The sequence below is a fragment of the Schistocerca gregaria genome, chromosome 1 (assembly GCF_023897955.1).
Source record: "Schistocerca gregaria isolate iqSchGreg1 chromosome 1, iqSchGreg1.2, whole genome shotgun sequence".
NCBI classification, from domain to species: domain Eukaryota; kingdom Metazoa; phylum Arthropoda; class Insecta; order Orthoptera; family Acrididae; genus Schistocerca; species Schistocerca gregaria.
This window is the reverse complement of record NC_064920.1, coordinates 787,673,385-787,699,893: the sequence shown is the minus strand read 5'-3', so window position 1 is coordinate 787,699,893 and position 26,509 is coordinate 787,673,385. Positions and strand designations below refer to the sequence as shown.

The 26,509-nt window shown below is 41.8% G+C and overlaps 1 protein-coding gene across 1 annotated transcript in view; it reads right to left on the bottom strand.

The window, feature by feature from the left end:
• LOC126269465 (proclotting enzyme) overlaps positions 1-26,509 on the bottom strand; it is a 330,057-nt gene that overhangs the window by 5,347 nt on the left and 298,201 nt on the right. Inside the window, exon 10 of the mRNA XM_049973995.1 lies at positions 6,502-6,641. Coding sequence (XP_049829952.1) covers positions 6,502-6,641 — 140 coding nt within the window. The remainder of the gene's footprint in view (positions 1-6,501; positions 6,642-26,509) is intronic.

Sequence of the window (26,509 nt, the reverse complement as noted above, 5' to 3'; positions counted from 1 at the left end):
CGTTCCACATCATTTCTATAAAAGAAGCGTCCAAATGATCTGTGGGATATGTAACTTGCTAACTCGATAAAATTTTGTTATCTTGCACATACAGGGGATTCCGTGATGAGGTTATAGACTGTCAGGGATGATAGAGAAAGGGAAATGTATCAATTTGTGTTACATTAGGAGGTAGAATGGATCAAAATAAGAAAAAAGTCCTTAAACGATACGCTCTAAAGTGCATCTTTGGTGCTGTGAAACGTTTCTCTTCTACAGAACAAGTGCTACTAGCTCTCAAGGTATACATTTTAGATCCCATGTTTTCTAGACAAATTTTTCTTGTTTTGGTCCATACTACCTCCCAAAATACGAAAAGCAAAAGCTTGGAGTTAAAGAATTTCACTGTCAGACATATCGTAACGATTTCCCCTTTTAACTTTCGATTCGGTCGCTTCCAGACCGGGATCCCTTATCATGGATTGATACAGTTACACTTCTCCATCATCTCTGAAAGTGTGTAACCTTATCACGGAATCACACGGTATATAGGATATAATGAACTATTTCGTAGATGTCACTATTTAATGACCTGAGACCTCTAGCACTGACATAGTACTATATCTATCTCACTGAAATTTGTACTTGTTTGAAAAAAAAAGAACTGCATCCACCCAATTAATAGCAAACACAACCCATCGTTCGCAGTGGTGTACCACACTCCGTAGAATGCATCTTCTAAAGGCTTCCACAAGACTTAACCTCTTTTTTTCAACCCATGTTAAAAGTTTGTTGTCTTGACAGTCTCTTACTGTCTGCAAAAATCCCTTGGATCCATTTGACTGTAACTGTCGTTATCCTACCTTAAAAAAATCAGTGAATGTTACGATATTGCAGTTTTAACGAGGAGTAACATTTGCTACCTGACCCACCCCCCATGATCGAGTTTCCCCAACCGTTCCAGAAAAAAATATGAGATAAATAGTTAGTGAGTTAGTTTCATATTCCATGGATCATTTGCACCATAAATTGTAAAATATGATGCGGATTTTCTATTCACATCACAAATTAACAAATTATTTTTTAAATATGGCTACAGGGCGATCATTCACAAGTGGTTTTCTTACAGACGGATGTGAGTTAGTAATTCCTACTTCCATCCTTTACACATTACACTAATAAAAATTCATTTAAGGAATAGAAGGAGTTGTCAACGAGTAACTTGATCAGTTTGTTTTCAAATTTTACTTTTCCATCTGCCAGACATTTGATATCACTGCTCAAGTATCAAAAATTTTTGTTTGAGCATTGTGTACCCCTTTTTGTGCTAAACCTTAATGTGGAGCGAAGAATGCCAGTTTTCCTTCTGCTATTATAATTATGTACATCATTGTTTCTTTTGAACTGTAGTGGATTATTTACAAAAAAACTTCATGAAGGAATAAATATACTGTAAAGGAGTAGTCAAAATACAAAACTCGTTGAAGAGATGCGTACAAGAAGATCGTGAGTGAGAACCACGTATTATTCTTACAGCAAGTTATTGAGCAATGGGAGTTTTCTTTTTTAAAGATGAGTCACCCCATAACATTACTCCAGATGACGACGTTACTGAATGAAAATATGCAGAATACGCCAACATACTGATTTGTCAGATTTGCGATGATTCCAAGTGCAAATGTAGCTGAGCTAAGTTGTTTTATAAGTTCCAAAATGTGTTTTTTTCCCATTTAAATTCTCATCAGCAAGGACATCTAAGAATTATGTAGTTTCTCCCTATTTATTACTTCTTCACCAAGTGTTACACTTAACCCTGGTGTAGTGCCTCTAGATGTGGAGAGCTGAATATGTTGTCTTTCTTAAAACTGAGAGTGAGACATTTGCAGAAAACCAGTCAATGATACTTTTAAGAATGTTATTTACCATTTCCTCTGTTGCTGTTTGTATGTTTGAGTTCATTACAGTACTAGTGCCATCCGCAAAAAGAACAAATTCTGCTTCCTGCATATTAGGCAGAAGATCGTTAACATTTACAAGGAACAATAACAGACCTAAGACTATCTTGAAGAACCCCACACTTGATTTCTTCCCCAATTATAATAATCTCTCCTGGCCGCAATAGCTGAATTACTTTGTTGAATTACTAAGTACGACTTTCTGCATTCTTTTGGGTGGATATGACACTCATTATTTGGCTATATCATAAATCCCATAAAACCTCAGTTTACCTAGGATACTATTGTGAATTACACAGTTAAATGCCTCATATAGGTCGCAGAAATTACTGACCGGCGTTTTTTTGTTCCTTAATAGGTATAATATTTGGTGAATGAAAGTGTAAAGGACATTCTCTTTACGGAAAGCCTTCCGCCATTTGAACAGTGAATTACTGAGAATCTTATTGATACTCAGGTGAGATACTATTCTAGAATACATCACCTTTCAAAAATTTAAAAATGATGTTAGTAACGAAACAGATGAGTAGTTACTAACCTTTATCAACTTTCTTAAAGAGGGGCTTCACAACTGCATATTTCAATCTCTCTCAAATAATGCTTTGAAGCAGTGATGCATTGCATGTTTCAGATAAAACGGTGCTTAGCTTGTTAGATGGGGAGAAATCGTTAGTACTCTATTAGAAACACCGTCAACTTCAGGCGAGTTTTTAATTTTTTTAGAGAACATGCAATTTTCTTAATTTCAGAAGGAGAAGTTGGTGTTACACTCATATGACTCAATTTTATGAGGACTACTTTTTCAACACACTGCTGTGATTTTTGTCTTGAACTGTTTGCCCATGTATTTTCTACAATACTTAAGAAATGATTATTAAACATTCACTACCTGTGACTCATTATTTCTAGCCCATCTATTTAATTCCATCATTATTTATAGTCTTCTATTTCATTCAATATCCTGTTCTGTAGCTGGTTGTTCTGCCTCTTGTTTCACTACATTTGATGTAACCTCACGTTTGTTGTCAGAAATACTGATTTATGGCATACTGTGCATATTCCTTGATTTTTCTCAACTTTTCTTACTACTTTTGAGTAGATTTTGTAGTCTTCAACTACTGTAGGATCTCTACTTTTTCTTGCCAACATAAACATTGCCGTTTTCCCTTGACAAGATACTTTAAGTCCCCTAGTGATTCATGGTTTTGTACATGGCTGTTTAATGTCCTTTCTGATTACCTTATGCCGAAAGCTATTTTCAAATAATGATAGAAATTTATCATGGAGTAGATTAAATTTTGTGTCGGCATTTGGTTCATCATAAATTTCATCCCAGGTCATTCTTGTAAACTATCCTTAAAAACATTTTTTCAGGAGTCATTAAGTATTCTTACTGATTTCCAATGAGAAGTATCATTAGTGAAAGGCATTCTCTTATTTATCCAAACTAAATGTGCACCATGATCATTCAGAGCATTTGTTACTGGGTATACAGTTATTTTCTTGCTATGACGTTCATCAAAGAGTTCTTCTGTCTTCGTCCATCCATGGTGGAAAGTTAAATACTCAGGTCAAATTGCAGGATCCAAATATAGTTTGCAGATCATTTTTCTAGCAGAATCCTGTGACAATCTACATTGAAATCACCATTGAGGAGTATCATTATTGAAAGGCACTATCTTATTTATCCCAACTAAATGTGCATCATGGTCAGGCAGAGCACGCTGCTTGCTGCTGCCTGGCAGATAGCGTAACTAGGAATCCAGATTCCTAATAAACAGTTCAAAATTTGCCAGTGGGGATCTACATACGGTTAAAATTTAAAGATAACTATTTTTCGGTATTAACTCACAAGTACAGAGTTCCATGTGCTAATCACTGCACAGTCTACTTGCCTCAATGTATTCTGACTTAATATATGTCACAACTCTTGCTTTTCAGATATTGATTACACATGAGTAAGACACTAGAGTGTAAAATTTTATATTTAACTTCATGAAGCCTGTGGTTGTATGGGACTCAATAGGCATAAGATGTCTGTCTTTTCATAGCTCTCTAATTTTTCTATACAGACAAGAAGAAGCTCTTCTGTCTTATTACCCAGTTCTCTACTACACTACTGGCCATTAAAATTGCTACACCACGAAGATGACGTGCTACAGACGCGAAATTTAACCGACAGGAAGAAGATGCTGTGTTATGCAAATGATTAGCTTTTCAGAGCATTCACACAAGGTGGCGACACCTACAATGTGCTGACAAGAGGAAACTTTCCAACCGATTTCTCATACACAAACAGCAGTTGACCGGCGTTGCCTGGTGAAACGTTGTTGTGATGCCTCGTGTAAGTAGGAGAAATGCCTACCATCACGTGTCCGACTTTGATAAAGGTCGGATTGTAGCCTATCGCGATTGCGGTTTATCGTATCGCGACATTGCTGCTCGCGCTGGTCGAGATCCAATGACTGTTAGCAGAATATGGAATCGGTGGGTTCAGGAGGGTAATACGGAACGCCGTGCTGGATCCCAACGGCCTCGTATCACTAGCAGTCGAAATGACAGGCATCTTATCCGCATGGCTGTAACGGATCGTGCAGCCACGTCTCGATCCCTGAGTCAAGACATGGGGAGGTTTGTAAGACAATAACCATCTGCACGAACAGTTAGACTGTTTGCAGCAGCATGGACAATCAGCTCTGAGACCATGGCTGCGGTTACCCTTGACGCTACATCACAGACAGGAGCGCCTACAATGGTGTACTCAACGACGAACCTGGGTGCACGAATGGCAAAACGTCATTTTTTCGTATGAATCCAGGTTCTGTTTACAGCATCATGATGGTCGCATCCGTGTTTGGCGACATCGTGTTGAACGCACATTGGAAGCGTGTATTCGTCATCGCCATACTGGCGTATTACCTGACGTGATGGTATGGGGTGCCATTGGTTACACGTCTCGGTCACCTCTTGTTTGCATTGACGTCACTTTGAACATTGGACGTTACATTTCAAAATGTGTTTCGACCCGTGGCTCTACCCTTCATTCGATCCCTGCGAAACCCTACATTTCAACAGGCTAATGCACGACCGCAAGTTGCGAGCCTTTCTGGATACAGAAAATGTTCGACTGCTTCCCTGGCCAGCACTTTCTCCAGATCTTTCATCAATTGAAAACGTCTGGTTAATGGTGGTCGAGCAACTGGCTCGTCACAATCCTCCAGTCATTACTGTTAAAGAACTGTGGTATCGTGTTGAAGTTGCCTGGGCAGCTGTACCTGTACACGCCACCCAAGCTCTGACTCAATGCCCAGGCCTATCACGGCCAGAGGTGGTTGTTCTGGGTACTGATTTCTCAGGATCTATGCACCCAAATTGCGTGTTAATGTAATCACATGTCATTTATCATCTGCATTTCTTCTTGGTGTAGCAGTTTTAATGGGCAGTAGTGTAGTTTTATGAAAGAAGCTAGTCTTACTTTGCTGTGATTTCTTAAGCAATTTTAGAGCTCTTCTGTTATTTTAACTTATTTCGTAATAGGGTGCCTCAATCCTGAGACTGACCAAAAGAAAGGGTGCCCCTCTCACACTAGCAACCATAGGGATCCATCCCACCTGTACGGATCTCAGCCAATCTATCTTTCCGTCTCTTATTCAGATGTAGGCCACATCTAGTACATCCCCATCTCCCAACTGTAGCAACAGGCACTGCATTCATTTGAGATTTCATTTCATATAGCGGCATTTCCTTATGGTAGGTGATGATCAGTAATCCGCCTGTGTGCTAATTATTATTAATGGTTTTAAACCAATGTCTTGTACAGTAACCCCATTTTCATAATAATTATTGATTAATATACTGAATTATTTTCTAATTTACTTGTTATTCTCTTTATTAAGTGATATAATCCACGATCTCATGGCAGTGTTTCCCCCATGTTACGTAATAAAATATAACTAAGGAAAGACTGTAGTTCATCATGCATCAAAATCGAGATTATTAGACAAAGATAAAAATTTGTAGGATCAAAACACGCCACAATCTGGATACAGAACATTACATTGATCTGGTCGAAGTGGATGTTTAGGCTCGTCGATTCTGCATTGGCGAAATAAATATATCCTACTCAAGGAAACTTTGGAAAGCCACCCTACAGTTAAACCGTCAGTAACATATGTTTACTAATTGCTGCCTCACTTGATTATTCAATATGGATTCCTTATTCGTTTGGCACTTCCTGACCACCAACTCCAGTAATCTGACAACGCCGCTGACCAACAGTAGAATGTCATTGTAGCAATCGGAGCAAGACCAGCCTCCACAACAAGAATACTACGACTGCACCGCCGCTGAACAGTGACTTCTGTTTCAATTTACTGTATCAGCATGCACTCTATTTTTATATCTGTATTTTAATTTTGCTTAGGTTGTTTAACTTACAATAAAGGCGACATTGAAATTTCAGTAACATACAATTAAAAGTAACTTATTAGACACTCTTCGTGCTTAGCTGCTGCTCTAACAGTCCAGAGTTCAAGAGAATGTATGTTACGCGATGGTGTGGGCTCACCTGGCAAGCGTCCTTCCCTCCCTGGGCGTAGCCGGCGCAGATGAAGTTCTCGGTGATGTCCTGCAGGTAGCGCCTGTCGCAGTCCTCATTGCGCCACGCGGGGATAGACGCCTGCCTCTGAACAGTGCTTTCTCTGCCACCTGCCGAGACAATATTTACATGTTTCTAAGCTTCATTTTCTAGGCTGATTTTCATGATAAAGTGCTGCAGTTAAGTTTTAGGTTTTTTTTTTTTGGAGGTCCTCATAGAAGGAACTCTTTTCAAGGAATGTATTGCAAATAAATGTTCCTGACAACAAGACACAGATACACTCACATACACAGAGCAAGTCGCTCTGGAAGGAAGGAAGAGAGATTAAGGCTTACCGTCTCTTTGAAGCCGAAATCACTGGAGATCGAGAACAAACCTGGACTCAGCAAAGGTGAAGAAAGTATGAAAAAATTAAAGTTGGAATGCTGGGCGGGAACTTGAATCTCGTTACTCCCGATTATGAGCCCATAGCCTTAACCGTCTCATTAATCTCTCGCCATACTTACTAATTGTACTAAATGACCCTCTATAGGGAAGGTTGCTAGCACGAGCCTGTGTGGTGGCGCCCGATCGGGAGATATCCAAAAAAATGGCTCTGAGCACTATGGGACTTAACATCTGTGGTCATCACTCCCCTAGAACTTAGAACTACTTAAACCTAACCAACCTAAGGACATCATATACATCCATGCCCGAGGCAGGATTCGAACCTGCGACCGTAGCAGTCGCGCGGTTCCGGACTGAGCGCCTAGAACCGCTAGACCACCGCGGCCGGCGGAGATATCCAACTAGAATACTTGTGGTGAATGCATTTTCATCGACAGCATTTCGACGGTAGGGAAATCGAGGTTTGGACTCAAGGTTTCTTAACACCAGAATCTGAGTTATTACCCTGTATTAAATTCCAAACGCCTTTGTGGCTTGACAGAGTGCGGAGTTTGACGCTGTTAATGTTGACTACTCCGTCGGTTAGAGGAGTTTAGTCGAGGGGCCTCTTAGTGCTCAAGCAGTAGGCTATGAGCCGACTGCTGGTTTCACCGTCTCCATTCTCACATCATTGACAACATAACAAATCTTTGCACGATAGCTAAAGCTCATCACTAGTAACATACACTCAATTACGCTTCAGACACAGCTCTCAAATTTCGTGAAGGAACGGTAAAATTCTACGTCCACATCTGATTCATACTCTGCAAAATCACTGTTAGACGCATTGTTAGAGCTTCTGCCTATACTAGTTTCGTATAGAGCACAGGAAGAACGACTGCTTAAAAGCCTCTGCAGGTGCTGAAATTAGTTTAGTCTGTTCTTCAAGGTCCCTTCGTATTGGTTCTCGAAATCTTGGAACTAATCTTTCGTGATATAAACGGCGACTGTTTACAAGCGTCTGGCAATTTAGGTTTTTCAACATTTCTGAGGCGCCCTCCCGTAGGTCAGACATACCTGTGACCATTAGCGTTGCCCTTTTGTCTAAACATTCAGTGTCCTCTACTAACCCTATCCGGCATGGGTGCCAAACATTTGAACAATATTCTAAGACGTACGAGTGATAGGCCAGTAGTTTCTATAGAGTGATTGGATTTTCCCGGTTTCCTGACAATGAATCTAAGTCTGTCGCCCGGCTTACTTACGGTTTAGTACATGTGAACGACTCATTTCATAACCCTAGAAATTGTTATACCTGGGTACTGCTGATCTTAATCGGCTGATCTTAATTTAGAATCGGCTGATATTAATTTAGATTCCTTGATGTAATCATACGATATTTCTTTTCTGCTGTTTGTGAAACGCAAAATGTACCGTTTCTGTGTCTTCAAAACAAAATTGCTAATATTTGCGTTCCTCTTAAATCCAATCGAGATCTTACCGAGGATTCGTGCATCTTTTTCAGGTTGTATTTGATTATAGGTAATTGCACCATGTGTGAAACGTATGAATTCACTATTAATGATGTCTACCATGTCATTAATACATGATGTTAATAACAAGGGTTCCAACACAATTCCATGAGGCATGCCTGAAGTTACTTCTAATTCTGTAGACGACTCTCAATCCAAGGTAACATGCAACGTCATTCCTACCAAGAAATCCTCAATCCAGTCACAGACTTTGGTTGACACCCCATTTTACCGTCTCTTTATCAACATTGGCTGTTGTGGTGCAGAATCAAATGCTTTCCGGAAGTCAAGAAATACCAAGTGCACCTGAGTGTCTTGATCCACGGCTTTCAGGATGTCATCTGAGAAATGTATGAGTTGGTCGTCAATGTTTTCAGGTTCCAGGCTGTTAGGCACTAAGCAGTCATAAAGTTTGAGGAACATCATTATGTCTAAACTTAGAATATGCTCTTGGAGTCTACAAGTTCTACAGCAGATGGACGTCAGTGAGGTGGGCCGACAGTCGTAATAACGTGCTAAAGCCCTACCAGACCGACAGCCTCAAAAATTCAGAAGCATTTCTCCTTTACCAAAGTTCAAAAATGGTTAAATACCTCAAGGAATTTTTTCATCTCAGTAACATATTGTTATAGTACATAGAACGCCTGTACAAGGGAAATGTACTTGAGGCAACACTATATAAATGGAACAGGTCATAAATGACGATAAGTTGGGAGATATTATACTGCGAGAAGAATTTGCCACAACAGTGAAAGACCTAAGTCGCAACAAGATCCCTGAAGTAGACGACATGCCATCGTAACTACTGACAGCCTTCGAAGAGCCAGACATGAAAAACTCTTCCACTTGGTGTGCAAGATGTATGAGACAGGCGAAATACCCTCACACTTAAAGAAGAATATAAGAATTCCAACTACAAAGAAAGCAGGTGCTGACAGGTGTGAGTATTACAGCAGTACCAGTTTAATAAGTCTTGGCAGCAAAATATTAGCTTCATTCAAATGAAACCTGGTCAGTGCGTCTACCTTCGCCTTACACGTATGGTGGCGCCATCTACTGCCAGAGAGACTGAATCGTGCGCACCGTTTGATGTTGAATAGCACCAGTGTGGTTTCACGCCGAAGAGAAGGTGGCCACACAAGTTATCGTCCACTGCCGAACATGCAGGCGAGTAAGCACGAACTGCTTGTCAGGTTCCTGGAACGAGGAACTACCATTAATGCCCAGCGTTTTCAAGGCACTTTAGAGAACCTTAGACGAGCCATCAAGTCGTAACGCCGCGGCATGTTCTCCGATCGCGTTATCCTCCTGCAAGATAATGCCGGCCCACACACGGCCAATGCGTGAAGACGACATAGCAGCAGTTTCAGTGGGAAACGCTAGAACATCCACCGTTTAGTCGCGACGTTTCACCGTGTGACTTTCATGTGTTTGGATCTCTAACACAAGATGTTCGCATCTCCAGCAAGAAGCCATATGCTTGAATATTTCTGGTATCACAGCTGCAGATTTTTCAGCGCTCGTTTAACTTTAGGAGTGTGTATCTCAAAATGAACAAAAATGGACTTGTACCACTACTGAAATAAGCCCTTCATATGTGATTCGACGCCGGCCGCGGTGGTCTCGCGCTTCTAGGTGCTTCAGTCTGGAACTGCGAGACCGCTACGGTCGCAGGTTCGAATCCTGCATCGGGCATGGATGTGTGTGGTGTCCTTACGTTAGTTAGGTTTAAGTAAGTCTAAGTTCTAGGGGTCTGATGACCTCAGATGCTAAGTCCCATAGTGCTCAGAGCCATTTGAACCAAGCTATTGGCGGACATCGATACGCAATGGACGAAGAAGTGTGTGACTGGATCCAGATCTGGATCCGACAGCCTACTACCTTCTTCAAGGATGGAATCGACTGGCTAGTGTCGCAACGGGATAAATGTGCCAACAGTTTTGGCGACTGTTTTGGAGTATATGTACTGTGAATAACTACGTTTTTGAGTTAATAAAATCTTTGCCGTTACTTTACACTTGTGACGGGATTTCGTATGGATGCCCCTTCTTTATAGAAGAGTGGAGGATATGGTATAGCCGACCATGGCGAAGATCAATTTGAATTCTGGAGAAACGTAGGAAACGCGAGACAGTACTGCCCCTTCGAATTATCTTACAAGATCGGTTAAGGAAAGCAGATTTAAACGAAGGTTTGACAGAACCGACTAGAATACTCTCTTTGAAATTCCGAAGGTAGCAGGGATAAAATACAGGGAGCAATAGGTCATTTACAACTTATATAGAAACCAGACGGCATCCATAGTAGTCGATAGGCATGAAAGGGAAGCAGTGTTTGAGAAGGGAGTGAGACAGGGCTGTAATCTATCCCAGACGTTATTCAGTCTGTACACTGACCAATCAGTGAAAGAAACCAAAGAAAAATTCTGAGTAGGATTCAATGTCCGGGAAGAAGATCAATTTTAAGGTTTGCCGATGATATTGTAATTCTGTCTGAGACAGTAAAGGATCTTAAAGAGCAGTTGAACGGAATGTACAGCGTCTTGAAAGGAGGATATAAGATGAACGTCAAAGAAAGCAAAGCAAGTATACCGGAATGTAGTCCCATTTAATCAGGTGATGCTAACAGAATTTGATTGGGAAACGAAACACTTTAAGTAGTTGATGACTTTTGCTATTTGGGCAGCAAGAAAACTGGTGATTGCCAAAGTTGGAGAGGATATAAAATAAAGAGCGGTAATGGCAAGAAAAGAGTTTCCGAAGAAGAAAAATTCGTTAACATCGAATATTTTTAAGTGTATGAAAGTATTTGTATGGAGTGTAGCCATGTGTGTAAGTCAAACATAGACGATAAACATTTTAGACGAGAAGAAAGTAGAAGCTCTTGAAATGTGGTGCTAGAGAAGAATGTTGAAGATGAGACAGGTAAAACACGTAAGTAATGAGGAGGTACTGAAAAGAATTGGGGAGAGAAAAAAATTGTGAGACAACGTGAACAGAAGAAGTGGTAGGTTGATAGGATACATTCTAAGACACCAAGGGATCACTAATTTAGTACTGGAGGGAAGTGTGTATGGTAAAAATCGTAGATGAGACCAAGAGATGACTACAGTAAGTAGATTCAGAAGGATGTAGGTTGCAGTAGTTGTTCGGAGATAAAGAGGTTTGCACAGGATAGAGTAGCACAGAGAGCTGCATCAGACCAGTCTTCGGACTTAAGACCACTCCACCAACAAAATGTTAGTAGCCGTGAAAGTAAGAGCCATACGGGGTGTCAGAACCAGTCTGAAGAGCATGGTAATATAATTGCAGGGTAGGTAGTGCTGAGAAATAACTTTTAACAAAAGAATCTGATACTTTCCACCGTTTCCGATTTAATTAGCGTTGAAGTTAGGCAATAACGCCTTTGCACGTGCAAATACATACAACATATTTATTGTTTAGTTTCATCAAACTGAATATATGTTGGTTTTGAGAACGTAGCTTAAATTCCATTTCCGAAAAAGGCTCATTTTCAATGGAAATGAGCATTTTAACAACCAGTAACTCATTGACCCACAGATATCTGTGCATTGCCGCATTTTAGCGCATGCTAGTGCTTCAATTTGCGCGCTCATCTACGTGATTGGCTAACGTCAGTGCTAATGAAATCGGGAACGGGGTAACGTATCGAATTTTTTTTCTTAACAATTTTTTGTCAGCACAATGTACAGCAGTGCCCAAGGGGTATTTTGAGCCACTTAACTGGAGTGGTTTTCTTTCTTCGGGCACAATAGAAATACATTAGACCTAATAGCAACAAATTGACCTGATATCTTTGAGGACGTCAATATTGAATGTGGAATCAGCGACCATGAGGCAACTGTACCAACAATGATTACTGATATACAAAGGGCACCTAATACAAAAATTACTACCAACATGTTCAGTAAGGTAGGTAAAGAGGTAGTCTCGTTTTATCTCAAAGAAGAAATTCAGTTATTTGCCCCTGAACAGGAGCAAGGGGAAGAATTGCGTATCAAGTTTAAAAGAAAAGTTAACTATACACTGGAAAGCTATGTATCTAGAAGGAAAGTTCGTGACTTGAAGGATCCTCCATGGTATTCGGTCACTGTGAAAACCTGAAGAAACAGTGACTACTGTATACTAGGTGTAAAATAAAGCCCAGGGCTATAATAGGCGCTGAGTGAAAAACATTTTTCTCTCAAGAGGGCTATGTATGAAGCCGAATCTTATTGAAAGATTTTGTCATATGTATAGGCCGCCAATGGCACCACAGTTAGTGTCCAGACACTTTTGTGTGACTCAGGAGGTGAAACTGAGGGGAGCAAAGCAAAAGTAGAATTACTGAATTAAGTTTCTACGTATTCCTCTACTAAGGAAGAGGCAGAAATATTGCGCCACTTTTCTTCCCGCGCCACTGCAAAAATGCGTAAACACATATTACCGTCAGTAGCGTCGAAAAACGCTAAAATCACTAAAATTAAACAAAGATCCCGATAGAACCCTGTCATATTCTATACAAAATTTGCACCAGACTTAGCTCACCACAGGTTATCACAGAAACGATCCAGGTTGAGCTTTACACACGCAATCCATAAAGGAAGCAAGGAAGATTAACGTTTAACGTCGTGTCGACGACGAGGTCATTAGGGATGGAAGTAATTCTTGAATTTAGAAAGGAAATCGAACATGACCTTTCCAGAGGAACCTTTCCGGGATTTGTCTTAAGGAATTTAGGGAAACCACGAAAACAAACTGAGTGTGCATGGTCGGACGGCGATTTGAAGCGCTGTCCTCCCGAATTCGAGTCCAAAGTCTTAACTACTGCGACATTTCGCTTATTTACGATCTACGATGCAACGCAATTGAAAAGTGCAGAGAGATATAAAAGGTTTTATGTAAGTCACGAGTCTTATCTGGATAACTCAGACTGTAATGCGAAAAGTAGTGGTCCAGGTTAGAGCCGAGTTGTTGTTCAATAAGCAGTTTTAATCAGTAAGGAATTTTCTGAAAAACCTACATTCCGTTTGAGAGTAACAGATTCACTTTTCATTCCTTTTCTTATTCATTAACTTTTTCTGGCGCATGGAAATAACGCTACATTACATGGAGAACCTTCAAGCTAAGTACTAGGCGTTACGTAACTCCTCCGTGACATTGGCCGCCGGTACGCTATACTGCTGAGCAGAAAATAATTGTTTGACGCAGGACGCCACTTCCTTATGTCTGTATAGAGACAAAAATAATTACAGCACGCCAGGGCCTAGGGGTTCTGCGAACTAATGTCCGACCAAACTTCCGAGGCAAAGCAAATGTTGACTATAGAACATGGCTCAATGAGAACTCCTAACAGCTTTTTGCTTCACAACTCGTTGTGGGGACAGGTGTAACATATTGTGTGGCCAAGCCCATAGTAAGTCAAGTGACCGTTCTCCATATCATGTCAGGCAGTGTATTTAGGGTACCTAAGTGTAGGCACAAAAGGCAACGTGTTGTCTGTCAGAACGAGTTTACGGAGAGAATTGATTGAAGTCTAACTCTGTATGGTCCTAACGGTTCACAAATTCTGAGTGTGCGGAATCTCTGTGCCACACTGTTATCACACAGAAAATCGACGCATCATCCGAAGATAGAAACACTGAAACACTGAAAGAAATATCAAATTACCGTTTGTTATAGTAATGTCAAAAAACGACGACAATACCAACACATGACAGCTCTATCATTCCACACTTTCAGCGTTCTTCTTCCGTGGTTTTAGTGTTCTTTTCTGACTAGAGAAAATAGTACCTGTAACTGAGACATTGATATCTGATAGTCATTCAAGCGCACAAAAGGGAAATAAAATTTGGGCCAAGAAAATCATCACATTTATATTTAAATTTATAACTTTTACTGTCTTTACTTTCTCTAATTTTCCTCCTTGGAACGAATATGGTTAGCGTACTGCTCTCTGGTTTGCAAATGTTAATTTTCTCCATTCAGAACCTTTGTTTGTCCTTCGAATTAGCTCGTCTGTTATCCTCAAAGCTACATCAGCTGCATCGAGACTTTAAGCGAAATCAGCGACGACTGATCAACATGCCGTGTCGGACCCGGACCCCAACCCAAGATCTTCGGCTTACTAGACAGTTGCGTTGCCCATTGCACCACCCGGACACAGTTTTTATTGTAAATTCGTGGACGATCCCGACTCTCTCCCGGCCGACTCACACTCACACCCAGCGCCACACATTCACAACTGCCGTCCATGTCCTCCATGCTCGCTAATTTTAGATTCATGGAGGTCGAACGCAACTGTGCGTCTACAACTACATCTACATCTACATACATACTCCGCAATCCACCATACGGTGCGTGGTGGAGGGTACCTAGTACCACAACTAGCATCTTCTCTCCCTGTTCCACTCCCAAACAGAATGAGGGAAAAATGACTGCCTATATGCCTCTGTACGAGCCCTAATCTCTCTTATCTTATCTTTGTGGTCTTTCCGCGAAACGTAAGTTGGCGGCAGTAAAATTGTACTGCAGTCAGCCTCAAATGCTGGTTCTCTAAATTTTATCGGTAGCGATTCACGAAAAGAACGCCTCCTTTCCTCTAGAGACTCCCACCCGAGTTCCTGAAGCATTTCCGCAACACTCGCGTGATGATCAAACATACCAGTAGCAAATCTAGCAGCCCGCCTCTGAATTGCTTCTATGCCCTCCCTCAATCCGACAAGATAGGGATCCCAAACGCTCGAGCAGTACTCAAGAAAAGGTCGTTTTAGTGTTTCATAAACGGCCTCCCTTACAGATGAACCACATCTTCCCAAAATTCTACCAATGAACCGAAGACGACTATCCGCCTTCCCCACAACTGCCATTACATGCTTCTCCCACTTCATATCGCTCTCCAATGTTGCGCCCAAATAGTATTCGAACTGAGAATATGTTCGAGAATCCTGCAACAAACCGATGTTAAGAAACCCGTACTGAAGGTTGTGGAATCAGTGCCCATCAAGGTGAATCAGTTATATGAATGGCTAGTGTCTGTTTGTTTGGACAATGTCCGAAGGAACAGATGCCTCGCAGTCATATAAACATTATTATGAAAGCTATGCTACCATCAAGATTACTCGTTGTTAATGTTGTTACAGTTGTGGTTTTTCAGTCTGATGACCAATTCGATGCAGTTCTCGACGCTAGTCTGTCCTATGCAAGCGTCTCCATTTCTGAATAACCACTACAGCCTATGCCCATCGGAATCTGCTTACTGTATTCAAGCCTACGTCTCCCTCTACAATTTTTATCTGCCGCCCTCTCTCCTCCACACTTCTCACCGTTATCAAATTGACTAATCCTTGATGCTTGCGAATGTGTTCTGTAAACCGACCCCGTCTTTTAGTCAAGTTGTGCCATAGATTGTTTATTCCTCAGTTCGATTCGATATCACCTCATTAGTTATTCGATCTACCCAATCATCGGCAGCATCACACTTCAAAAGCTTCTAGCCCCTTCTTGTCTGAACTACCCATCGTCCACGTTTCACTTCCATTCAAGACTACCCTCTAGATAAATACTTTCAGAAGAGATTTCCTAATATTTAAATTTATATTAAATGTTAGCAAATTTCCTTTTTCGTAAAAAGCTTTTTTTACTATAGCCAATCTCCATTTCATTTCCTCTCCACTTCGGCCGTGGCACTTATTTTTCTGTCCAAGTAGCTAAACTCATTTACTGCTTAATTCCACCACATTCCATTACCCTTGTTTCACTTTTGTTTATGTTCATCTTGTCCTCTTTTCAAGACACTATCCATTCCGTACAACTGCTCTTACAAATACTTTGCCGTCCCTGACACAATTACGATAACAATGACAAACGTCAAAGTTTTAATTTCTTTTCCAAATTCCTCCTTGGTTTCCGTTACTGCTTGTTCACTGTATACACAGAATAATACCGGTGAAATGCTACAACCCTGTTTCACGCCCTTCCCAACTACTGCTTCCCTTTCTTGTATTTCGACCGTTATTACGGCAATCTAGTTTTGTCTCTTTCGTGTCCTTCGACTCTTATAATTGCACTCTGGTTTCTGCACAAGTTGTAAATAACATTTCGCTCCCTGTATTTTATCCCCTCTGTCTTCAAAATTTCAAAGCGTGTAGGCCACTAAATATTGTCAAATGTTTTCTCAAAATCTTCAGATACTGTGAACATAAGTTTCCCTTTCTCCAATGTATCCTCGAATATAACTCGTAAGTGTAAGATACCACTGCATCACGTGTTCCTACATTTCTTCGGGTCTCAAAATCTGCTTCTTTAAGTTTTTCCATTCTTCTGCTGGTTTCATCATGGAACTGAATAATTCCGAGGAAGTGTTGTCTACTTCAGGGGCCTTGTTTTCACTAAGGTCTTTCACTGCTCTGTTAAATTTTTCTTCCATCTCATTCTCATCTACATCCTCTACTATTTCTGTAATATTGTCCTCGAGCATGTTTCCCTTACGTAGATCTTCTATGTTCTCTTTCAACTTTACAGTTTTCCATTCTTTTCTTATTACTGTCTTGCCATTTCTCCTCTGTATGTTCATAAACCACCCCATGAACCATGGACCTTGCCGTTGGTGGGGAGGTTTGCGTGCCTCAACGACACAGATAGCCGAACCATAGGTGCAACCACAACGGAGAGGTACCTGTTGAGAGGCCAGACAAACGTGTGGTTCCTGAAGAGGGGCAGCAGCCTATTCAGAAGTTTCAGGGGCAACAGTCTGGATGATTGACTGATCTGGCCTTGTAACACTAACCAAAACGGCCTTGCTGCCCTGGTACTGCGAACGGCTGAAAGCAAGGGGAAACCACAGCAGTAATTTTTCGCGAGGGCATGCAGTTTTACTGTATGATTAAATGATGATGGCGTCCTCTTGGGTAAAATATTCCGGAGGTAAAATAGTCCCCCATTCGGATCTCCGGGCGGGGACTACTCAGGAGGACGTCGTTATCAGGAGAAAGAAAACTGGAGTTCTACGGATCGGAGCGTGGAATGTCAGATCCCTTAATCGGGCAGGTAGGTTCGAAAATTTAAAAAGGGAAAAGGATAGGTTAAAGTTAGGTATATGGGCTTAGTGAAGTTAGGTGGCAGGAGGAAGAAGACTTTTGGTCAGGTGAATACAGGGTTATAAATACAAAATAAAATAGGGGTAATGCAGGAGTTGGTTTAATAATGAATAAAAAAAATAGGAGTGCGGGTAAGCTACTACAAGCAGCATAGTGAACGCATTATTGTGGCCGAGATGGACACGAAGCCCACGCCTACTACAGTAGTACAAGTTTATATGCCAACTAGCTCTGCAGACGATGAAGAAATTGATGAAATGTATGATGAGATAAAAGAAATTATTCAGATAGTGAAGGGAGACGAAAATTTAATAGTCATGGGAGTCTGAAATTCGACAGGAGGAAAAGGAAGAGAAGGTATCGTAGTAGGTGAATATGGATTGCGGCTAACAAATGGAAGAGGAAGCCGCCAAGTAGAATTTTGCACAGAGCATAACTTAATCACAGATAACACTTGGTTCAAGAATCATAAAAGAAGGTTGTATACATGGAAGAAGCCCTGAGATACAGACAGGTTTCAGATACATTATATAATGGTAAGACAGAGATTCAGGAACCAGGTTTCGAAAGACATTTCCAGGAGCAGATGTGGACTCTAACCACAATCTATTGGTTATGAGCTGTAGATTAAAACTGAAGAAACGGCAAAAAGGTGGGAATTTAAGGAGATGGGACCTGGATAAACTGAAAGAACTAGAGGTTGTACAGAGTTTCAGGGAGAGCATAAGCGAACAATTGACAGGGATGGGGGAAAGAAATACAGTAGAAGAAGAATGGGTAGCTTTGAGGAATGAAATAGTGAAGGCAACAGAGGATCAAGTAGGTAAAAAGACGAGGGCTAGTTGAAATCCTTGGGTAACAGAAGAGATACTGAATTTAATTGATGAAAGGAGAAAATACAAAAATGCAGTAAGTGAAGCAGGCAAAAAGGAATACAAACGTCTCAAAAATGAGATCGACAGGAAGTGCAAAATGGCTAAGCAGGGATGGCTAGAGGACAAATGTAAGGATGTAGAGGCTTATCTCACGAGGGGTGAGACAGATACTGCCTACAGGAAAATTAGAGAGACCTTTGGAGAAAAGAGAACCACTTGTATGAATATCAAGAGCTCAGATGGAAACCCAGTTCTAACCAAAGAAGGGAAAGCAGAAAGGTGGAAGGAGTATATAGAGGGTCTATACAAGGGTGATGTACTTCAGGACAATATTATGGAAATGGAAGAGGATGTAGATGAAGATGAAATGGAAGATACGATACTGCTTGAAGAGTTTGTCAGAGCACTGAAAGACCTGAGTCGAAACAAGGCCCCCGGAGTAGACAACATTCCATTGGAACTACTGACGGCCTTGGGAGAGCCAGTCCTGACAAAACTGTACCATCTGGTGAGCATGATGTATTAAACAGGCGAAATACCCTCAGACTTCAAGAAGAATATAATAATTCCAATTCCAAAGAAAGCAGGTGTTGACAGATGTGAAAATTAGCAAACTATCAGTTTAATAAGACACAGTTGCAAAATACTAACGCGAATTCTTTACGGAGAAATGGAAAAACTGGTAGAAGCCGACCTCGGGGAAGATCAGTTTGTATTCCGTAGAAATGTTGGAACACGTGAGGCAATACTGACCCTACGACTTATTTTAGAAGAAAGATTAAGGAAAGGCAAACCTACGTTTCTAGCATTTGTAGACTTAGAAAAAGCGTTTGACAATGTTGACTGGAATACTCTCTTTCAAATTCTGAAGGTGGCAGGGGTAAAATACAGGGAGCGAAAGGCTATTTACAATTTGTACAGAAAGCAGATGTCAGTTATAAGAGTCGAGTGACATGAAAGGGAAGCAGTGGTTGGTAAGGGAATGAGACATGGTTGTAGCCTCTCCCCTATGCTATTCAATCTGTATATTGAGCAAGCACTAAAGGAAACAAAAGAAAAGTTCGGAGTAGGTATTAAAATCCACGGAGAAGAAATAAAAACTTTGAGGTTCGCCGATGACACAGTAATTCTGTCAGAAACAGCAAAGGACTTGGAAGAGCAGTTGAACGGAATGGACAGTGTCTTGAAAGGAGGGCATAAGATGAACATCGACAAAAGCAAAACAAGGATAACTGAATGTAGTCGAGTTAAGTCGGGTGATGCTGAGGGAATTAGATTAGGAAATGAGACACTTAAAGTAGTAAAGGAGTTTTGCTATTTGGGGAGAATAGTAACTGATGATGGTCGAAGTAGACAAGATATAAAATGTAGACTGGCAATGGCAAGGAAAGCGTTTCTGAAGAAGAGAAATTTGTTAACATCGAGTATTGATTTAAGTGTTAGGAAGTCGTTTCTGAAAGTATTTGTTTGGAGTGTAGCCATGTATGGAAGTGAAACGTGGACGATAAATAGTTAAGAGAATGAGAGAGTAGAAGCTTTCGAAATGTGATGCTACAGAAGAATGCCGAAGATTAGATGGGTAGATTTCATAACTAATGAGGAGGTATTGAATATAATTGGGGAGAAGAGGAGTTTGTGGCACAACTTGAATAGAAGAAGGGATCGGTTGGTAGGACATGTTCTGAGGCATTAAGGGATCACCAATTTAGTACTGGAGGGCAGCGTGGAGGGTAAAAATCGAAGAGAGAGACCAAGAGATGAATACACTAAGCAGATTCAGAAGGATGTAGGTTGCAGTACGTACTGGGAGATGAAGAAGCTTGCACAGGATAGAGTAGCGTGGAGAGCTGCATCAAACCAGTCTCTGGATTGAAGACCACAACAACAACAACAACAACAACAACATGTTCATAAAACTGCTTCTCTTTTCTCCAAAGGTATCTTTATTTTTTATGCTGGCATCTACCTTTTCCCAAGTCACGAGTATTTCTACAACCTTGCATTTGTCCTGTATCCATTCATCCTTCATCATTTTGCATTTTTTGTCAGTCTCATTTTTAGACGTCCGTCTTTTCTTTCGTCTGATTCATTTACTGCATTTTTGCACATTTTATCGTTCCGTCAATGGAATTCAGTATCTTCTGTGTTATATAAGAATATCTATCAGGCCTTGTCTTTGTATCTACATGATCCTCTGCTGACTTCTCTATTTAATCTCTCAAAATTATCCATTCTCTTCTATGGTATTTCATTCCCCTCTTACAGTCAATCATTCCCTAATGCTACCTCTCAAAATCTTAACAGTACATATTAAATCTGTTTACCGCAGAAATAAAATCTAGTTGAATTCTAAGTGAATATAATCAGTGTTAAGAATCTGTAGATACCTGCTGGCACCCTGTCTGGTGTACTTCCCATGGAGGTGTGTGCGCAGGAGGGTTCGCACAGCAAAGAGGAAAATCATTTGGCCTGATCAGGGAAATATAGTGCTTCATTGATCTCTTTCAGTCATTTGAAGACGCTTTTGGTAGTGTAGCAAGACACATATTCATCGTTACCATGCAGGACATCCTGTGGAAGGAAGATGATGATTGGGTCGTAACTAAATAGACCAATAGCGCCGTTTACATGGTGCAATGGCGCTAGAGCAGCCAGAAAGTGTGTCGTTTCTTTGTCGGCAGACAAATTCGAGTCTTTTCCCTTTGATGTGTTGTATACCAGGATTTGGTACATACAGATAAAACAACATCAAGTAGACCGGAAGTAATAACACGTTTATTCAGGGTACAGTTACAGGGCCGGCCGGAGTGTCCGAGCGGTTCTAGGCGCTGCAGTCTGGAGCCGCGCGACCGCTACTGTCGCAGGTTCGAATCCTGCCTCGGGCATGGATGTGTGTGATGTCCTTAGGTTAGTTAGGTTTAAGTAGTTCTAAGTTCTAGGGGACTGATGACCTAAGAAGTTTAGTTGCATAGTCCTGAGAGCCATTTGAACCATTTTACAGTTACAAGAAGAAATAACATCTGCAAGCAAATGTACAGTCTATGTGGGTTATAGGAAAGAGATAACACTATCTTTTAACTCCGTGAGAAGGTTCATAATGAAGCCCTAGAACAGGTGTAGCACGAGGCCTAGGTCTGTAAACCGGTGTATGCCGAGAAAAGGGCTCGTCAGCGGAGGTCGCCGCTGGTCGGCTGTTTCTCTCAATGAGGAACCACGGAGTGGTCGGCGCGATTTCCCAGCGTAATTCCCGACGATGATTGGCTTCTCGGAGGCCGTGCGCCAGCCTGAGCATTGCTGAGGCGGAGGTATACAAAGCGGACTGTTTTCTGGTACGTAACTCGCGGAGGGAAACAGTTCCGCGCTGGCTGTGTCTCCTGTTATCCACTTTAACGGCACCTGACGGCGAGAGGGGAGATAGTGTCACAGACATGATACGTGAATTGGAGTGGTAATCATTAAAACAAAGGCGTTTATCGTTGCGATTGAGTTTTTTCATTAAATTTCAATCACCAGTTTTCTCTTCCGATTGCGAAAACATTCTGTTGCCACCCACCTACATAGGGAGAAATGATCATCACGATAAAATAAGAGAAGTCAGGGCTCACACAGAAAAATTTAAGTGCTCGCTTTTCCCGCGTGCCGTTCGAGAATGGAACTGTAGAGAGACAGCTTGAAGGTGGTTCATTGAAACCTCTGCCAGGCACGTTATTGTGAATAGCAGAGTAAACACGTAGATGCAGATGTAGACTAGCGCCTGCAGTGACCACGTTCTGAGTTCTCAGCAGTAACAAACCGCGTTGTTATTTCCGTCTTTGTGTTGTCTTGTCACCAAAACTGTTGCAGACACCTGTCCACATAGCGGATGTCTCCTGAAGACAGGCCACTGAGGAACACCGGTGTACATGTGGTTGAAATCCGGTCAGGGTGTAAGTGCAGGTCCTTTCTTCCTCGGGAATAACATGGCGAAGCCATCTTGCTAGTAGCCAAAGATCCCACACGATGAAGCGTCGTCATCAGACTCATTCTAACCCCGATTTTCAGAAGAGTTTGTTGATAAAAAGGGTAGACACGATCATCGGTATCTCCCTATTTCTACGAAAGGTTATCCAAGAAAGATGTGAGCCACGGTGGCTTTAATTTTGGCGGCATGGCATTCCGCTGGCGCCACTAACTACACTACTGGCCATTAAAATTTGCTACACCAAGAAGAAATGCAGATAATAAACGGGTATTCATTGGACAAATATTTTATACTAGAACTGACATGTGATTTCACGCAATTTGGGTGCATAGATCCTAAGAAATCAGTACCCAGAACAACCACCTCTGGCCGTAATAACGGCCTTGATACGCCTGGGCATTGAGTCAAACAGAGCTTGGATGGCGTATACAGGTACAGCTGCCCATGCAGCTTCAACACGATACCACAGTTCGTCAAGAGTAGTGACTGGCGTATTGCGACGAGCCAGTCGCTCGGCCACCATTGACCAGACGTTTTCAGTTGTTGAGAGGTCTGGAGAATGTGCTGGCCAGGGCAGAGTCGAACATTTTCTGCATCTAGAAAGGCCCGTACAGGACCTGCAACATGGGGTCGTGCATTATCCTGCTGAAATGTAGGGTTTCGCAGGAATCGAATGAAGGGTAGAGCCACGGGTCGTAACACATCTAAAATGGAACGTCCATTGCTCAAAGTGCCGTCAATGCGAACAAGAGGTGACCGAGACGTGTAACAAATGGCACCCCATCCCATCAGGTCGGGTGATACGCCAGTATGGCGATGACGAATACATGCGTCCAATGTGCGTTCACCACGATGCCGCCAAACACAGATGCGACCGCAATGATGCTGTAAACAGAACCTGGATTCATCCGAAAAAAATTACGTTTTGCCATTCGTGCACCCAGGTTCGTCGTTGAGTACACCATCGTAGGCGCCCCTGTCTGTGATGCAGCGTCAAGGGTAACCGCAGCCATGGTCTCAGAGCTGATTGTCCATGCTGCTGCAAACAGTCTAACTGTTCGTGCAGATGGTTATTGTCTTACAAATCTCCCCATGTCTTGACTCAGGGATCGAGACGTGGCTGCAGGATCCGTTAAAGCCATCCGGATAAGATGCCTGTCATCTCGACTGTTAGTGATACGAGGCAGCTGGGATCCAGCACGGCGTTCCGTATTACCCTCCTGAACACACCGATTCCATATTCTGCTAACAGTCTTTGGATCTCTACCAACGCCAGCAGCAATATCGCGATACGATAAACCGCAATCGCGATAGGTTACAATCCGACCGTTATAAAAGTCGGAAACGTGACGGTACGCATTTCTCCTCCTTTCACGAGGCATCACAACAGCGTGTCACCAGGCAACGCCGGTCAACTGGTGTTTGTGTATGAGAAATCGGTTGGAAACTTTCCTCAGCACGTGGTAGGTGACGCCACCGGCGCCAACCTTGTGTGACTGCTCTGGAAAGCTAATCACTTGCACATCACAGCATCTTCTTCCTGTCGGTTAAATTTAGCGTCTGTAGCACGCCAGTAGTGTACTTGGGTTGCCGATATTGATATGATCATATGTCGCGAACTAGGGTCTTTGGCCGAGGCGTGTGATGTTGGTTTGGGGAGCCCTGGAACAGTCAGTTGGCTGGAGGGTAAGTGGCTGGCAAGTTGTTGCTTTTGGGGGCCTCCGCCTGTCCAGTACGCCTTGCCGGTATGGACCTCGAGAAGCAACGAGTGGTTAAATAGGCCGGGGCGAGCGTTGCTGGCTCGCTTAAGGATTGATAGCGGAGAGTTCCGGGAAGAGCAGCCGAGATCGCGTGCAACCTTCTCGGCAAGTTCCTGGCCTACTCTGTAAGCTTAAATTTTACGGCACATCGAAGACTGCCTCTACATATTGGAGGCGATAACACCCCGGCTTGGGGTCCTGCAGGTCACGGCTCCTTCACATCTGAGTGAAGATAAGTGCTGTTTTCTTATTTTTTTGTCTGCGATACTGCAGGGCGACGTCTGCGCTAATGTGAAATTGGACCTGGTATGCTAATTCGCCTCCGAGCGACTGTGTGTATCTTCATCGGTCAGTGTAACTGATCGCAATTTGTTGTTCCAGGTCATATCCTATGCAAGTGTAACAGTATTCTATGTTACAAACTGAATCGACGAAATTAAATTTGTAACATAATCTGTGTCGGAGGCAAAGCACCCATTGTAGATGAGTATGTCTTAAGCCTCGTATCAGCAAGCGCTAATATTTCGTCTTATAACTTATAAGTAATTTTAAGGAGTGTTAAGCTGATAACTTGTAAGTGTAGTCGCTTTCGTGATGAATTGAGATTTCCTATATCTTAGGCATTCTCGTCTGTAGACTTACTTGCGCCGATTTCTGTTCCCTTCCGACATGTATTGGTGGGGTAGCTTTAGCCGCGTATGAAGCGTTCATGTTCCCTGGGTCGAGAGCACAGGCGTGTTTGCTTCCTGCTTGCCAGCACTTCCGTCGTCGCACGACGTCTGGGTTGGCCGCGTCGTGGTGGCTAAGGTTAAATAAAATTGGTCGTTTGATGTGTGCCACAGCAGAGTGTCGCCGATTAATCGAAACCCATTAGTCTGTCCTATTTGGTGAATTCAGCGAGCTCACGACGTTTAAAGCGCGTTCTGCGAGCCCCAAGTTGCTCCTTGCTGTACTTGTTCTTTAACTGCTCGTTTATATCTTGACTCATTGTTGCTACTTACAGAGCACGTTAAGTTTGAAGCCCTTTCACTTATGAATGTGAGCTGTTGAACCTCTCCTATGATCCACAGTCCTCATTGTGAGACTTGACTGCTTGTTCCTAGTTCCTTGTTGGCTGTGATAGCCGTCTGCTGCAGTTCTCAGCTTATCTAGTATTCTGGGCAATTGTATATTTATTAAAGGTCATTGCCAGCGTTCTGCTGGTGTGTACCAGTTGAGAGTCACATTTAAATTGCTTGTCCTCCCAACTTTCCTTGTAATTTGGGGAACTGTATTTTTATTAATGGTTATTGTCAACATTTCTGCTGGTGTGTACCAGTTGGAAGTCACGTTTAAATTGCATGTCCTTCCAACTTACCAACTTATTTTGCAGTGAACACACAGTGCGTAATGAGGCGATCACTCTGTTGTAGAAATAATTCAAAAGCCAAGATCTTGGCTTTTGAATTATTTTTACCGACTTATATTGTATTTGGGAAATTGTATTTTTATTAAAGGTCACTATCAGTATTTCCGTTGATGTGTGCCAGTTGGGAGTCGCATTTAAATTGTATGCCACCCCAGCTTTGCCTGTACTTTGGGGGATTATGTATTTTATGGCTTAAGGCACTTTTATTAAGGGTTGTACGTTGTTAAGACCTTTACAAGAGCCACAGTCAGTGGTGTGACTAGTAATCCTTTCTGCATTTTGGATGGGGGTTGTTCACTTTTGTAACGTGTTATCCACGCTTGGAAACTGTTAGTATATTTAGTACCTGTCATTGTAATTCATTCTACTGATAAAATTGCTTGTTGAACCCGCTTGCAGCGACACCTAGCTGGCTTGCGTGACTTCCTTCTTGTACCTGGGAACTGTATATCCTTGATTTAAAGCCCTGCTCTTAATGGTAAAAATTGTTAAAGTTGTTATTAATGAAATGAGCCTGTTCAAGTATTGAAAATGATTGTGAGCGTTTTTGTTGTTTAAACAATGTTTTTTAAATTGTTATTGTAATATTGTTGTTAAGCAATAAAGTGTATTCCATGAAACACCAAGTAACGAAATATGTAGGTCCACCTTCCATGTGTTTTTCCTTAAAGTTAACCCAACGCTAGACGTGAAGTATCAACATGGTTGTCCTCAATGTATCGGCATGACCACTATTCATGTCTAACAGCCCCGGTAAGTTTCAGTAGTGTTATCTAAAATCTATATTCAGCCTTCTCAAAATATTTTTTGGTAGTGATTAATATTAACATTTCAAAATCTACGTAGTTTTGCAATTAGTCTCCCTCCCTCTCCAAACCTGCCGGACGGGCAGGGCATTTTTGTGATTAGGAGAAACCATTTGCTTCAGTCATGAGTGATCGAATTTGATAGATTCAGAAATGTAACACCAGTACTGTCA